The sequence below is a fragment of the Ambystoma mexicanum genome, chromosome 1q (genome assembly GCF_040938575.1).
Source record: "Ambystoma mexicanum isolate Mex_15411 chromosome 1q, UKY_AmexF1_1, whole genome shotgun sequence".
Taxonomy (NCBI): domain Eukaryota; kingdom Metazoa; phylum Chordata; class Amphibia; order Caudata; family Ambystomatidae; genus Ambystoma; species Ambystoma mexicanum.
The window spans coordinates 138,755,368-138,772,981 of record NC_090922.1 but is presented as its reverse complement, the minus strand read 5'-3'; the positions used below and the strand labels follow the sequence as shown (position 1 = coordinate 138,772,981).

The following is a 17,614-nucleotide window of genomic DNA, read 5'->3' as shown; positions in this document are numbered from 1 at the left end:
AATCCCAGCGCTTATACACAATGACATCAATGATACACAATCAAACTAGAGTCCACATGTGGAAGGAATGTGCTGAGGCCTGCAAGTTTTGTTTTAGAGTAATTTGTGAATTTGGATTGGCATGTCAGCTGCACGGCTGAGCCATTCATGGGCAGAGTTTTAGGTTCCTGCAGTGAGGTGTGAAAAAGTCATGGCTATGACCCTTTCAAGTGGGGGGGGGGGGGGATAAGGACCACAGAAGTGGGTTGGGTAGTTGAGGGGGACCCCCATCCCCAGCATGTCTGGAGCGGTGTATGTTCATTGATGTCCCTGCCCGGGCCAGGTCTTTCTCTTACATTTTCAGGTGGTTCCCCAGAGGCATGGCATTCACAGCAGACAAACTACAGTGACCAGCATGCACCAGACTTTGCAGAAACCTGGGATGGTTTGCGTATCCTTTGAAGCATCACAACATAAAGAGGAACTAGGACTAAAAGGACCACATTTCACCTTTGCCAAAGGGACAAGACCCAGAGTGTAACAGAAGGAGCAGACTGGTTACTCAAATCAAAATTGACAATGTTTCCCCATCCAGGAGCAAATGCGAAACCCAGCACCCATCACATGGTCCCCAGAATCATCACAGTGAAACAATAGAGCATCAGCGACACTGGAGCCGGTGGGGAAATGTACATTAGTAGGGGATACAAGCGAACACTCCCAGGAGAAACAGGGAAGCAGGGCAACAGGGAAACAGAGAAAACTCTGCTGAGTCCACATGTCAAGTTGGAAGAAAATGAACACTGAGAAAGTGGCCAGAGCGAAGGGCCTTTATGAAGACTACCTAAGGAATTCTAGCCCACAAGTTTGGGAGAGCATTAGCTGAGGAGATTGGCCCAGGGAAGGGAGCAGCTAACCCGGGCATAAATTGTAGCGTAGGGAACCTTTTGGACAGGAAGGGGACAGAGGGGGGTAAAAAATGCCAGCAGAGTCAGTTGGCAGTGAGAGGTGTTCGAATGAGGACCAAGAGAGTAGGGAGGAGTATGCAGCAGGTGGAGGATAATTTGGAGAAGACTGTTGCAGTTTTTGGAGAGTAAGAGTCAAGTGTCGGGATTGAGAGTGTGCTATCAGTTTTTGCTCTTTCTATGTACGTGGATGGGTGTTTGAGAGAATCAAGAATAGAGTTAGGGGGAGTAGAGATGAAAAGGAGGAAAGGTGGGAAGGGAAAAGATTTAGTGAGCAGGGCACTATATCCTTGGGTTTCATTTAGTGAGTAGGGCACAAAGTCCCTGGAAGGCGAGCAGGGCACCTATCAAAAGAGGTGGTTGGAGGAGAGTAGAGACAGGAAAAGTGATAGGATGACAGAACTAGTGCAGAGCAGATACAGGAGAAGATGTAGAAGTGGTAAGATCAGGAGGTGGAGTATAGAAAGACAGAAAGAGGAGGCTGGAGAAGAGATGAGACGGGCACGGCAAGTGAACAGGTGAGTGAATGTTGGCAAATTTGAGAGGCGGTCATATGCATGAAAAGCACACCAGGGTGAACAAATTACCCTGTTTAGGAAGTCCCTGAGGGAGTGAACTAGATAAGCTATGTCCCTTAGGCCTCTGTAGGACAGGCAGAGATTAGACAGTAGGGGTACCCTGACTATAATAAACAAATCTTGGAGCAAGCAGTTTCGGAATGGGGGCACTGGGCTAGGGATGTGGGAGCCCCCTTCAAAGCTGGAGGAAAGGGTACATGGACCACACCTAGTCTGGGGACCTCAATTGTCTCTCTGTGTGCCTATTTTGCCAATAAAGGTTGAAAGGTTTTTGCAAAGTCAGAGGTTGAATAGTAGAGATGAGAGACTGTACCCTTGAGGTTCTCTGTATGTTAACTTGAGAGGGCCTAGAAGAGGGCACATGCATTGTTTCACGCCTCTCGGTCAGGAAGGAGATTATCCAGCAAAGGGTGATTACTTTTACTGCAATGTCCTCTAGTTATTTTACAAGGATCTTATGGTCGGTAGCGTCGAAGGCAACTAAAATATCCAATAGGAAGAGCTGGTGTTCACAATGCTTTTTAGGGTGACCCATGTCAGGCAGAATTTAGATTGTTTTCTTCTTGTTCCCCTGAATCTGTATTGCGACTAGAGGAGGAGGCTGTTTTTGACGTATTGCCATAGCTGTTCGCAAATTCAAATATTTTGCAAAGTTTGCCAATATAAGCAGTGTGAGATTTTTCAGTAGTTTACGCAGAGATCTGTGTTTTGTTAGGATTCCGGTTTAATATGCTAAAGATATGACATGATATGATATGGCATTTATATACACACTATACACAAGTGTTTCAAAGCGCAACGAGGCAAGGGGGGGACAAAAGGGACGACAGACAACGATACTACTAGGCCCGGTGTCATTCAGATTGCGCAAGTGCATGAGAGGGGGGAAAAGGGGAAAAGTGCGAGGGGGGAAGGAAGAAGTCCAGTACAAGGGGTAGTAGAATAAATAAGATAGTATTTAGGTTGGATAATTCTAAAGTATCAATTCAGGAAGCGACACTGTCCACCTGGCGGCCGTGTTCAGGCAATACCTTTAATTGAGCAGGGGCTAATCGTTGCTTACCCTATTTTCTGAGGAGTTGATACTTTTGAATTGACCGACAGAAAAATCAGTTTGACAGAAGCAGCTTTTTTCTGTACGGAATGAAATACATCCTTGTTATACAGAAGTTACAATTGCTACAGTGGATCCAGGGTTCGTTGGTTCTGAACCTAGTTTCTGAATTTGTCCAGAATGTGTAATTCTGGCGAATCTCCTAATACCCTTGTGCCTTAGTTGCCTTATCTGCCATAGTTTGGAGCATTTAATTTAAAATTGACCAAAGTCTGGCTTCTTCAATAAAGCGCCTGTTTTTTTTTATAAATCAATCAAACTCCCAGTTCTGGTTGATCAATTTTGGATTTTGTTTTTTCAAGATGTAAAAAACAAGCTTTTCGCCAAAATGTCACATGAATCTACATTACTGGCACTTAAATGTCAAATATTGGTATCTATTTAACACAATGCAACAATTACTTGTGGCAATAAAAGTGGTCATGTTACTGAAAGTGGTCTTGAACCATTGTGGAACAGGTTTACAAATTCATGTTCGCAACCTTGTTGGCTTGTAACTTTTTTTCAATATAGAATTAGGTGTGTGATACACTATTTGAAAACAATAAAATCATAGATCCTGTGTAAATTCCTGAGATGAAATTTCCAAGGCCATAAGTTTTTACAATTTTAGTTTCACAAGAAAACAAATAACATAAAAACTATATACAGTTGAGAAAAGGAGTGTTACATTTTTACTGTTTTTTTAAGTTGCCGGGGCTGATTCTTTAGCTTGGTTGTCTAAATATTGGTCCTTAATGCTTCAAGAGTGCTTGTTTAGGAGCACTTCAACATGCGCATGTCCCGCATCACCAAGAGATTACAGGAGCTCCGTCCTTGTATCGGGAAATTCATTGTATGCCTGGGCGACCATTGTAAACCAAAATGTACGAGCTCCGTCCTTGTATCGGGAAATTCATTGTATGCCTGGGCCACCATTGTAAACCAAAATGTACGAGCTCCGTCCTTGTATCGGGAAATTCATTGTATGCCTGGGCTGCCATTGTAAACCAAACTTTACTCAGACATAGCAGTAAAAGAACACAAAAAGGTTCTAGCAGTTAGTGCTCAGTCCAGACGTTACCACCAAGTCCACATACACACCCATACAATAGAGAGTCATCAGATAGTGGTAATAAACCATTTAGACGAAACTTAAAAAGGTTGGGGTCTTACCAGAGAACGGCACGACAAGGCGTTGAACATGTCAAAGAACACGAAGCAAGTAAACGTCATTGTTGTCGTCCTTGGTGTTACTTTGCCATCAGGAATCTGGATAAGTTAACGAAAAAAGACAATTGAATTAAGAGACAAGTCAAGGTGTGCATTGACATTTCCAAACTATTTGCCATCACTGGGGCGCAAAACACAGCACTGAAAAGCTTGTGTTTGCAGTGCCTACTATTTGAATCATTTTTTACACCCTCTAATGCAGTATATAGGTTTACCTTCACCAGTTGCTTTAGACACTGACCGCCATTTTGCTCTCAGCTGAGGCACTGCTCTGTCTCACGTGAGTTGTCTCCCTGCTTGACATTTTTGAATATGGGTGGTTCCCTTTCTGCTGATTGGCCACGGGAGCCACCATGACCAATCCTTCAGTCTTTGCTCCTTGTGCTGTGACACCATCTACACAGCCCCGTTCTCCATCAAGCCCATGTTATTACAGACACCACCTGGAGAAGAAAGCATCATGCCTTCATCTGATTATCTAAAAAATGTAGGGCGGGAACCACTCAGTTCATTGGGATAAAAGCGGATAGCCTTGCCCCAATGGATGTGCGCGTTATCTGTGGGAGGCTGAACTTTGAGGTACAGCTGTGCCACACCCATGGAGAAAGTTAGTAGCACCCACTTTAAACGCCTCCTTAGTTTTTCAGCAGACTTGTGCAGGATTCTTACCCTCCGTCCTGGGGACACAAGACAAATGTGTGGAATAAGGCAAAGGGTGATTACACTAAGCTCACTACAGAGGTATAATTATGACCCTCACTAAACCAAGTACATTTCTTCACATGAGCAGGAATGCCACGAGGGCCATTGGGAGTTCATCTCGGGACCTGCCCATGAAAATGCCCTCAAACTCTAATGCCCGAATTCCTCCCCTTTTCCCATTTCTTTAAATGTGGGAAAGAGCAGGGATCTTGAGGGTGGGATCAGTGGGCCTCCGAGGGGATGGTACGTCCCTGGCTCAGATTCACAGCAGATTTTCTTTGGGTACAACATTTGGGGAAGAAACATGGAAGCAGAGACACATGGCAGTGTTCACGGTGTAAACACTATGCTTGGTTCCAGGGTTGTTGCTAGGTCTGGAAAAGACCTGGGCTATGCTAATGTCGGGACTGCCGGGACTCAGGGCTAGCTAGCCTTTCGGTTGTGGGCCCCGAGCTTCTACCCGGGGCTACAACCAAAAGACCCGGGGCGATAGCCCCCTCAGCTTCCACACACCACCAGCAATGCCTCTGCTTGGTTCAGTCCGATATCTGTACTGTCTGGTGTAGTACAGTGCGCAAAGCAATTGTAGTCTGTAATAGTGCTACATCAAGAAACGAAGACGAACACCCATCCTAAAAATGAATTCCAATCCATACCAGTGGTTTTGTCCAGGGTAGTATTCAGGATCTTAAAGATACAGTACTTAAAATGTGAACCGCAACAACGCAAACACTAATAATCTTCAAGTCCATTTCATGAAATTATTGTTATTTTATGTACCTTGTTACCTTGCCTTGTAACTATTGTGCCATCCTTAAGAAATGCGCCCAGATGCCCACGGGCCAGGTGTGCAATACAAATGAAATAAATACAAATACAAAATATCAATACAAATACATTATTGCTCCCTTGCTTACACTGTCAAAGTTATACTAGGAACATACCATCTTTACAGACTATAATTGCAGCTGCTGTCAATTGTTTCCACATCAAAACATGTTGTTACTAAATCTGTACTAAACAGAACAGCTGACATTGAGATTGGTTGTTGACCATATGCCCCACAACTCTGCACTACGAACGAAAACAAGACAACACTTTCACTCCCAGGACAAAAGCAGACCAACACTAAACATCTTCAATAAAAGTGGTCTTCGTTAATCCCAAATCTCCTCCAAGCTAACAGTCAGCCCTATCTTCAAGTAGCTTTACACTTTGCACAAGGACCACCACGCACAAAGGCTGGACAATGGAACATAGCCGTATCCAGACTGGGGCACGGCCACTCACCTGCATACATCTGCAGAAATGTACTACTTGGCTTCATAACGCACATCACCTCTGCCATTAGAATGCACCCGAGCAGGGGTGTTGCTAGGTCTTGAAAAGATCCAGGGCTACGCTAATGCCGGGACTGTCGGGACGCAGGGCTAGCTAGCTTTTTGGTTGTAGCCCCCGAGCTTGTATCCGGGGCTACAAACAAAAGACCTGGGCCCCCACCCGCTAGCGACAGCTGTGCAGCCGAGTCCTACGATAAAAATTCGATTCAGCGAGACACAGGGCTTCCTTACGACCTACTCATGAAGTTGGCTTCATTTTGGACATTACTCGGCATAAATATTCCACTTAGATAAAAGTGAAGCTAAAACTCTCTTTCTTCCGATTTAGGGGTGTGTCCTGGGAGAGCTAATATATCTCCACCTGCTCTAGCCGTGATAATGTTTCTAGCTTTATGGATCTTAGCAGCGAAAGCTTCTTGAACCTTATCACAGTCTTCCCTGGTGGGTATAAGGGGTGGGGGTTAGAGCATCTTGGGTTTTTCGATCCCTTTGAGTATCTTGAAAATTTTGCTGTAAGTATTCAAGTCTGCCCCCATTTCTTTGTTATAATAGTTTCTATTAGGTTCTTTGACTCCTTTCCTGTAACTGAGATCTGAGCATTTCCAGTTATCTTTATTTTCCTGGGTTGTATTCCGACGCCATTTTCTTTCTTTGGCTCTTATCTTGCTTAAGTTTGTTTAAATCCCCATTGTACCACTTACGGTGGTTATTTTTTTCTCACCGATTTCATTTTCAATGGGGCAAATTCATCCACCAAGGCCTGAATATGCTTATCATACTCCTGCGCATGCTCTCACAGTCACATTTTTCATAAAAAGACTCTGAAATCTTCTGTAAGCATGGTTTTAGTATCTCAGGGCCTAAGAGTTTGAAATTTCAACTCCAAACCTTAATGTGGGGATTCTCGATTTGTTTGAACGATGTATTGAGTTGTATCTCAAGGATAACCAGATAGTGATCTGTCCACATGCATGGCTCTGTGACAACATTTTGGGATTTCAGATTGTTAGTTAAGACCCAATCTATCTGGTTCCCTTGGGGGGTTGTGGGTTCATTATTGATTACTGGAAATCCCATATTCTTCATGGAATTTTCCAGAAATAGTTCCTCTGTCTCCCAAATTCCCTCTCCATCTGTTCATGTCTCCCACTAACAAGGTGGAAGTATTGGTCAATATGAGGTTGGTCACTTGGGAGGTGACTTCATGATTGACGTCAGAGATTAGGGAAGGTGGTCTATATATAACAATAATATTGAGATAGTCATTTGGAGTAAAGGTTAATTTTAGTTGAATTTTCTCACAGCCTGTACATACAAAGTTAGCCTTAAATACTTTAGAAGCATCTCTGGCTAGGACAACTACTCCTTCACCTACTCCACTCGCTCTATTTTTATTGTACATTATGTACCCTTCTGGTACAGCATTTTCACACACTGGGCCGATAGGATCTTTCAGCCAGGTTTCCGTAATGCATAGTAGGTCTAAATCCCTCTCTTTAAAGAGGTTGTGAACGTTGTATGCATGTTTGTTTAGGGACCGGATATTTAACAGACCCACTTTCAGCGTTACTGTATTACAAGTGCGGTCAGGTTTTGCCTCTCTTCTCCATTTACCTGTCTGGAGCTGCTGTTTGTCGGGATCAGGTTCCCTCTGCTGTCTTGTTTACTAGCTACGGGTTTGTGAACCTCAACCGTAGGGCTCCTACTAATCTTACCTCTATGCTCGGTTGGCTGGGGTTTTCCTCCCTTTAATTCTTGATTAAAATAATGGTCATTGGGTGTGCTAATGTTGTTCAAGGTAGTATAATCGGTCAGAGCAAGCATCCCCATAATTACTAATGCGAGATAAAGTATTATTTAAGGCTTACGTGAGAGACTCTCCTTTCAACTTTCAAGACTTGAACAGACAGCCTGCCTGTGCGCACCGGCGCGTTCGCCGCTGGGTTTGAAGGGAGATGGATGCCTGAAACTACAATCCTTCTGGGAATTGTAGTTCTTTACCTGTGAAGACGCGTGCAGAGAGGAAATGCCTTTCTGCTTTAACTCGCGTCTCGTGTTTCACAAAGTACTAATCAGGTTTCACACTGGACAGATTCAATTCTAGCCTTGTCTCTCCCCAGCAATGTTAACGTGAGCACCACAAAGCTACACTTTCAAATGTTAAAAGCAATTAGATAAGAAGTAAAAATACGTAATTAAAAGAAACAAAGGGTACATTTACAATTTCGATTCTAAATGGATGAGCATGGATGAGCATTGTCGCATCCGGCAGAGCCTGCCAGTGTTTTTCACCTGCTGTGGAAGGGCTATTGTGGTGATGGTGCTTCCATATTAGAAAGCTCTTTTGCACAGATGTCTTCTTAGTCGTCACAAAGAGATGGCACCTTTGTTGTGCAAAACAGCTTGCAATACCTGCACCTTCAAGTCTTCGTACACCCTTCCTGTTGCCACAAAGGATTCTGTCAGCTCCAACATGGCATGGTATAGGGGTTTATAAAGTGCATATTCACCTTAAACAGGCATCCTAGTGCCACAGCATAAAACCCTAAACTGGAGTTCCTGGCAAAATGTGGCCACAACCATTACGAAACACATTAAGAGATGTGTGTTATGCTTATGGTTTAGTGAGATATGAATCGCAGGAGGCAGGCTAGTCCACAAAGTGGCGTCATGAACAGAAAAGGCACGACCTAGAACACTTAAAGTATCTGAGCTTGGGGTGGTCCAGGAGTCGTGATGGAGACAATCAACGATTTGTTGAGCATGTAAGGAACACATCGATTTTGCAAAACGATAGGGACTTGACGGTTAAGTGACTTACGTACAAAGCAAAGCACCTTGAATTGCCTCCTCTTACAGCCAATGGAAGGCACGCAGGGGTGGAGAAAAATCGTGCCTATGACCCCATGTTATCTTTTCTGATGCATTTTGAATGATTTGCAACTTGTACATTGTGCCCTTTGGCGAGTTTGCCAAACTGCCCATACGGGCCTGCGGTAGTAATAGGTTGGCAGGTACGTGGTTGGTCGGGCTGCTATCTGATGTGCCTCCCTAGGGGTGGACCTGCTGCTCCACAGGGAATGCAGCAACACCTCAAAGGCCCCCCTATGAAGCTGGAAGGTTTGGAAAGATAGGAGTCCCAGAATTCACTGCACAGAGTGAAGTAAGAGTGATTTCTGGACATTCATGGTGACTCCTCTAGAGGGGTTGGAAAGGGCCTCAGCAACACCTTGAACCCATGGGTCTCCCTGAGCGCCCCATGACTGCAGTAGTAAGTTTCAGTTGGATTTGTAAAAAAAACAATGTTCGCAGACCTTACACTTGATATACCGGAATTATTAAATGGAGCAATAGCTTGGAAAAAGACTACACGGAGAGAGTGAAGGCACCCATGGAAAGATGCCAGGACTGGCGAGACTGGTGGGACATGGAATTGTGAGGTCTTGTGTTTAGTGTCACGCAAAAGGTCAAGATGGCACGGACCGCTGCTGTGCCCTTTAATCCCAGACTGATGAACCAAAAGAACAATCCGCACCTTTTGACAAACCCCCAAATTCTCTCCACTTTACCACATGCAAATCAGCCACTTGCACTTGGCTTTAAATGCGCCCTTTCTATCCCTCACACATCACCAATTTACATCTGTAACCACAACTGACATACTCTGCCCAAGGCCAGCACACACCCACACGAGGTCCCCCTCTGAACACAAAGCTTTCAATGCCTCTTACATTTCACAACTAGAAAGGTTATAAGCACTCAGAGCTGAGGGTTCTTCTGATCTGTATCCTCAGCACAAAGCAATACAAAGTTGCCTTTCCCTCTTCTCCCAACTATCCAAACTCATCCACTCTTCCAAATCCATCAGAGACATGGAGACCAGGCAAACGGCCACAGTACACTGTACAAATCCTAATAAAATAACATATTTCTGAATGTGGCAAGCCACACTGAGATTATTGAATTGTTAATGTTAAAGGATATTTGTACCGTGCACTATTACCACCGGAGTGGTGCCCTGGCGGATCTGAAAAAGGGAAGTGGGGGGTGAGTTAGTGGCAATAAGCTGGGGAAGTGCAAGAGAGTAGTGATGTGCTGTTGGCAGCCTCAACCCGGTTAACTCGTTTGCTGGGCTTGGGTTTTTTTTCTCGTCGGTAGACGTCGTGTGCCGTTATGCAAGTCTATGTGTGGTTTGTTTTGTTGTTGCAGTGCAGTGAAGTTTGTGCGGTTTGCTGTGGTATAGGGTTGTGTATGTGTTTGGTTAGAGTTTGAGAGGTGTATGCAGAGTGGTGAAGTTGTTAGTGGACACACACTACAGCTATATTTGCAGAAGTGTACACAGTACATCAGTGCCTTTTCCAATCGTTGCCATATTTGGCCAACTGGGACATGGCTTTTTGCCCAACCTCTCCAGGTGCTGAAAGGATAGGCCCAGCCGGTGTGCCAAATATAGTCATGCATTACCACGTAGATGAAATTAAAGCCTCAAACTTGCTGTGTACCATCCCAACAAGGTTGTAACGGACCTTTAAATCTAGCAGCCTGTAGGCAGTGGTCTAATGTGGAAAACATTGCTATGTAGTGTGAGATTGCTTTCAGATACGCCACACACAGCCTGTGTTTTGTGTCACACAAATCTTGCAACCTACCTCCAAACCTGCTATTTTGAAAACGTTGTTGGACTGCCCTGCAGGACGGGGGACGTTGCCATGTGATACAGGGATGTTATGCATGCTAGCACATCTAGTGGGTTACAACTAGCATCTCTTACACATTCAGGCCTTTGTTGGCAGAATGAGACCCAATCAAGTCACTCAGTGGGAAGGGTGCAGAGCCTTCAAGTGTACTGCACTAAATGACATGAGGTTAAAACCGGGGGTTTGCTAGGTCTGGAAAAGATCTGGGGCTACTCTAATGTTAGGACTGTCAGGACTTGGGGCTAGCTAGCCTTTTGATTGGAGCCCCTGAGCTTCTATCTGGGGCTATAACCAAAACATCAGGGGCTATAGCCCCCTCAGACCGCCCCTAGCAACGCCTCTGTTGAATTCCCCTGGCTAATAAGAACGCTGCCTACCAGGTTTTCTGCATCACTGAACATCCGCGGCTTGTCTCTTAGTCACCAACCCCAAAATGTAGGACAGCTGAGCGTTTCGTTCAAGGGGTTTTGTATGCAACTCAAATATCCCAAGGTGACAACGGTAAATATATGATTGTCACACCACCAGGGTTCTTGCAATTGACTCTCATCAGGTGTACTAGTATTGCAACAGTCCAGCCAGGTGTAGGTTACCCATGTAGGCCTTCCTTCAACCCACCACACGACTGGAGTGTACATATCTTTCAGTACAAAAATGCTTCGCAGGATTGGTATTCGATAGGCCATTTCTTCGGTGGGCACTGCATCTCCTTTCCTAGTTCCACCTAAGGCTTTGACTCCTTTGTAGTGCCTTTATGCCAACAGATCATTGGGCATCTCAAAGTAGCCATGCTTTGGCTCTTTTACTGATCTTAAGAGGAGTTCACGATTAGCCTGACTAGCCTGTGGCAGACCCGACACAGCTGCTGTCTTCTTTAATGGGCCCAATTTTCTGGGGGTGTTACGTCAAGTGTTTTGTATTCATTCCGCAACATTCTGCTCTTCAATTGCATTCCATGTATAGGTGAACCCTACTGACATTGAACCACTGCAGGGAAGATTGATCCAATCCCGGCCTATGGTTTTCACGACACAGAACGTATGCACTGCCATGCTCTACTTGATCTCACTCGCTCCCACCCGATCTGGGCCATCCCTCATTTCCGCTCCCTCACTCCGTTTGCCCTCTTGTGTTGGGCAGACAAACCGTGTGACTTGAGAAACTTCATTCACAAACAGAAGGGAATTGCGATAAAAGCCTAAATCCCTTATGGGTGTGCCTACAACAAAACACAATTCCCACTGTGACGGTGTTAGTGTGGGTAAAAAAAAAGTGTCAGCATCCTTCCCAGATTGTGGATACTGGTCTAAAAGGCTCTAAACGCACCGCAATCTCGGTTCTATACCCCCAGCTGATTCTTGTCTCGGCTTGCAGTCTCAGGTAAGCAGTATCCAATTATTTCTTCGCCACAAAAGCCCTCTTCAGTGATTCAGTGTCACAGTCTATCCCTCTCTCTTCCTTCTCTCCCCCCCATACTAAGAGATCTCTCGCTCTTTCATATGGTGCCCATCAAACCGGAAGACACAGTTCCACAGTCTCAGCAAGCAAAGGGGGATCCAGCTTCTGAGCATTCTTCCCAGCCTTGAGGGCAGGTGAGAGGCCATCTTCTCCAGTGGAGTCTACCTCCCTAGAGCCTGCCCCTTCCTATGTCTCAGCAGCTTCTCCAGAGTCTCTGGTTTGTAGCTACTGCCTCCACTGCTGCTCCAATCACTGCCTCTGCCCCAACTGCTCTCACAATTCTCCTTCCATCTTTGTATGCACTTAGAAGGCCCTTCCTATTTCTTCCCTTCTATTAGCAAATCGAATTGTTCTTCACACACACATGTAAAGGGACATTAGATTGACTGTGTGCTCTAATGATCTCATTTGCCCCTCCCACTAGGGGTCCGGTGGCCATCTTCACTTCAGGCAGAAGTCCCTGGTCCTTTGGAAGCTACACATTGGAATTGGGAGGCGTTTGGCTTCGGCTCCCTGTGGCCATACTACAATCAGTTTTCTCCCAATATGCCCTCTAAAATCTTCCAGAATCTGGTAAGGTATAGTATGTTGTTCACAGATCTGCGATTCCTCCAGTGTGATACTGCATCAGGATTGTTCCCCCCTCTTTCCCTGCAGCCCCTTTTCTTCTTTGTGGGCCTATGGGAAAGTGCTGTACTGGCAGATACTCTGAGCCAACCCATATAATGATAGGAGTGCATTCTCAAGACCTTGATGTTCCACACTTACATGAACACCTGAATCTCTATCATTGTAAAAGCCAATTGTTAGGAATCCCCACAACCCACCCCATTCCCGTACTTACCACTTGGACCAGAGACCCGCATGGGAAGCAAGCAGCTTTGCAGGGGTGCCGTGGTCGCTGCACATCTATGGACTGCCATCTGGCGTGGCAACTGCCCTCAAGATGGCGGCCCGCCAGACACTGGTCAGACAATTACAGCAAGGCGAACCGGAAGTGATCGAGCAACTTGCGGTTTGCGTCTACAGAAACGAAAAAGACGTGCATTATCGCAACGGCGATTGCACCAGCAGGAGGGTTTGGAGATCACTGCTACCAGTACAAGTAAGTTACTATAGGTTATTGGCAATTTAGGAAGACTTTACGTCTTCATAGTTAGGATTTCTTCCACAGTCTCAGGCAGGATATAAAGACTTTATACTAAATAGTTTGACATGCTTCAAAGGAGAAGTGCTTTTTCAACTTCTCACCACAAAAGATAGGGCAGTGTTTTTGGCATCGGTACAAAGTTTTACACTACACCATGTCATTCTATTTTTGTTGCCTCCATCATCACTGTCCTTGTGACTATTACCTTGTTATCTACATTAGTCCTACCCTATATGTCTGTCCCCTTTGAGATAATTACTACCTGTTATTTCTCTCACTAGCCTGATATCCTTCCATGGCTTTATCGCCTCTACTCTAAAGAACAGAGTCCAGAAACGCCTCTTTACCATCCTCTTTATGAAATCTTGCCTTCAGGACACGCCTGTCCAACCCACAGTTACATCAGGCAGGCAAACCAGGGTTTTTCAGTGGTCCCTGCTTCCCCATCTTAGCGGGAATCATTAGCAACCTCAGTGGCTTGTTCCTCCTCATCCGTGCCGACCGTCAGGACAAACTCCGCGTTACTCGGGTACTAGCACCAATAGCTCTGGGCTAGGCCTTTTCTGTATCATAGACCTTTACGTAGACACCAAGAACAAGGTATTATCCAGACACCACAGGGATGGCTTGTTTCTTTGGGTTAGAGATCACAGCGCTCCGCTAATAAGACCCTACAGAACGAGGGGGTCTTTGCAGATCCCATCCAGTACCATCTACCGGTACCTCTGAGCTCTGGCTAAACTGCTTTTATAGGTCAGCTTTCCTAGAATGAGCAGATGCCTCTGGACCTTGGGAAGAAGGAAGAGTTCTAACTGTCACACAGCCCTGCCTACGGACATCAAGGACATAACCACCACCCCATATTTCAAATCTGCCCTTGAAAGGTTTGCTAGCCCTCGAAGAGTTTCCTTCACTGACCCACCTCAAAATCCCACCACACTGACCTTCCTTCATCTGTGCAAAAAGGTAACAACTGTCGAGTGCTGTCCTATCATATATATATTGTCCATAGGTCTATCTGTATCATCCCTACCCTTGACCTTCATAACCTGTATATAATGACAATAGATCATCGTGTTGCTATGTGCTATTATGGTGTTAAATTTGTATAGTCCTCATTAGCGATTAAACCTTAATCCACCAATGTTTCTATGTGAACCCTTCAATCATGAGCATGCATTGGACTCCGCTGTGACCTGCCATCAGGAGTTTTTGATTGAATGCCTTGTACAGCATTAATATATATAAAAGATAATTTGTTGTTGGAAGTTCCTGCCCTAAACGGTAGCTATTGCAGAGTCAAGGTGCACTTGGCAGTGTGCGGGCTGTTGTATTAGGAATGCTTTTGAAGATCCCAGGGTGTCCTCAGGGTTTAGCATCAGGGTACCCCTTGTATTCCTGATTGCCCCTGTTGACCGGTTTAATGTCTTGCCCGTGCTTGAGCTATTGCTTGGGCTCTGACCAATGCCTTGTGTCCTCCAGACTCTTCTGATACATGAAGAGCGAGTTAGTCCATTCTTCATCCATTCCTGGGAGTATAGCTTAGGGGCAACATGCTCGCCTTGGAAACAAGACGACACAGGGCAACACAGGTACGATCCCCTGGTCCTCGCTTAGAAACTTCTGGGTATTAAGCGCGTTATAAATAACCATATGTATAGATTTTCCGGTGTGTTCTTTCCTCCTAGTGACAGTGCCTGCTTTTGAGCTGGATCTTTTCGACCACTTTCCTAATTGTGTGTTGAACCTTCTCTTCTATGTCATGTTGCCACCCCGTGGTTAAGTGGATTTCTGTCCCTGTGGTTTGAATCCTCATGCTCCATGGCACACAAGAGATCAGAGATTCAAACCTGCTTCAGAGTCGGCATATTGTCTGACTTGCAGTGTTCAAATATTTGAGTCTCAGAGTCCTGTATGGGACATCTCTGGGGTCCATCTCTCTTCTGGGCCTTGATCTGTTGCTTAGAGGCTCAGTAGATAATGGACTGTAAAATGCTGTATTGCCATGGGAAGTAAGCCAAGTATTTTAAAGTAATCGCGTGTAGTTGTTAAAGTTCACAGCAATTGTGTGAATTGCTTTTCAAGGCTGTAATACTGTGCAATTATAGGTGTTCGGTCTATGGTATTGTCTCTGGACTTGTAGAGACCCGATTTGTTTTTCCTTTGATGTTTCTTGCATTGTTCCAGGGATGAGACAGCATTTTTCTGCCACCATTTTTAAACTACTTCCTTGAGTGACCCTCTAAACAACTTCCTGTACAATGAGTCATGAAGACAAGCTTTTTAGTCTTTCCAAGCGGCTCATAGTGTTGCCTTTCAGATGTGTAATGATGTCTTGGGCTCGGCCCTTGTTACATGTTCAAGGGTGAGTCATTGGGCTGGGCTCCTCCACCCGCCCAGAGCAGTATGGGGAGAATCCTTTGGACTCCCCCCTCGTCCCACCAACAGTGGGAACAGGGAGCAGTTGATCACCAAATTATGTATGCTGCTGCTACTGCCCATTTAATGAATCGGATTCACCATAATATATGGACATAGATGGTCCTGTAAATCAGGAACCACAGTAATTACCTTGTTGTGATATTCCTGTAGAGCTTACGGAGGCGCTCGCCGCATCCACAGTAAAGCTTCTGTGGACCACGTAAGTCTGCGGCCACCTCCGTCCTCAGAGCGCAGCTCACGGTCCAAGCGCGACTCTGCTCACATTCTAGACAGCAGACTGGCCTTTTAAAGGCTCAGTTGGAATTGTGAGAGAGTGGCAAAGTGAAAGTAGATCCATTGTGGTATGAAAGGCCCAGGACAACCAACCAAAACCTGAACGGTAACAATAAGCATACTCCGCTGCAGACCATATGCACAAACGTGACCATGTAGAGGGAAGGCATCACTACGAAAACCCATGTAGGGAACAGTGGGGCATGGGAGACCAGGGAGGTGGAGGCGATGGAGGTGCACAGGGAAGCAGGCGGAGCATGGAAAAACAGGGGGGTTAAAGAGACGCACGAGGGCTCAAGTAGAAGCAGGGGGCTCCAGGGGAAAGCAAGGGGGTGTTGAATCTGTTAAATGTTATGTTATGTGTTATGTTACTTGGCATTTATATAGCGCCTTATGTATCATTGGTATAACCTCAAAGGGCTGGTAGGTTGAACGCCCTCAGGAACCGCAGTTCAAGTCAGTAGAGAGAGAGAGTGTCGTATGGTGCGTGGGCACACCATATATGTGTGCAGATGTTGTGGTTGTTACATGATAGATGCTTCTTAGCGATAGGTGCGGTGCTGAGGAAATCAGTTGGATGTGTTCAGTCTTGAGGGTGGACACCCAGGCTGAGTACTGGATGCGTTAGGCCTGAGCAAACGCCTAAGATAGCCAGTATGTGCTCAGCGAGCTGTGTTTTATTAGGATGATGAGGAGTTTGTGGGCTCATGTTAGTATGAGAACAGCTAGACAGACCAAATGTGTCGTAGTATAGCTGTGTTCTAGTTGAATGATGGTGTATAGGAGAGAGTAAGCGTAGTGGTGTGATATGGTGGTTATCAGTAAAGCGCCTGTGATCAAGCACGAGAGCAGGACAGGGGGGAGTACATAGCGGCATACTTATATAATGCCACAGGATGGATAGGGTAGACATGTGATACAGGTAACATGGGGATACAGGTACATAGCATATACATAGCGTAAATAGGAGACACTGAGAAATATCCACTCTGTCCTTTTCATCCACTCCATCTACCTCCTGCATCATCCTTAACATCCACTTTGTCCTTTCCATCCGTTCCATCGACTCCACCCATTCCATCCTTTCCATCCACTCTGTCAGCTCCATCCACTCTGCCAGCTCATCCACTCCGTCCTTTCCATTTACTCCATTCTTTCCATCCACCCACTCCATCCACTCCATCCGTTCCATCTGATTCCATCTGTTGCATGCTTCCAATCCTTTACATCCACTCCATCCTTTGTCCACTATCTTTTCCATCTACTCTATCCACTTCGTTCCGTCCACTCCGTCCATCCTTTCCTTCCACTTCATCCGTTCCATCCTCTTCATCCGTTCCATTCTCTTCATCCGTTCCATTCTCTTCATCCGTTACATTCTCTTCATCCGTTCCATTCATTTAAACATTCCCTCCACTCTAACCGTTCCCTCCACTCTAACCATTCCATCCACTGCATCCGCTGCGTCCATTCCATCCACTGCATCCGTTCCATGCATTCCATCCACTCCATCCGTTGCATCCAAATCATCCATTTGTTCGTTCGTTCCATCCATCCATCCATCCATCCACTCCGTCCGTTCCATCCGTTCCATCCAAGTTGAAGTGCAAATGGAATATGGCTGACCAATTAATAGTATACATTTTGCGTGACTTAGACGCTTACCTCTTTTGTAATTGACTGTCGTATGAGTAGGCATAAGAG

General features: G+C 45.5%; 1 protein-coding gene across 2 annotated transcripts in view; it reads right to left on the bottom strand.

Annotated features, from left to right (window-relative positions):
* ATP2C2 (ATPase secretory pathway Ca2+ transporting 2) overlaps positions 1–17,614 on the bottom strand; it is a 565,565-nt gene that overhangs the window by 36,121 nt on the left and 511,830 nt on the right. For both annotated transcript variants that reach the window (XM_069636233.1, XM_069636231.1), the window contains exon 25: positions 3,792–3,887. In XM_069636233.1, the coding sequence (XP_069492334.1) occupies positions 3,792–3,887 (96 nt within the window). The remainder of the gene's footprint in view (positions 1–3,791; positions 3,888–17,614) is intronic.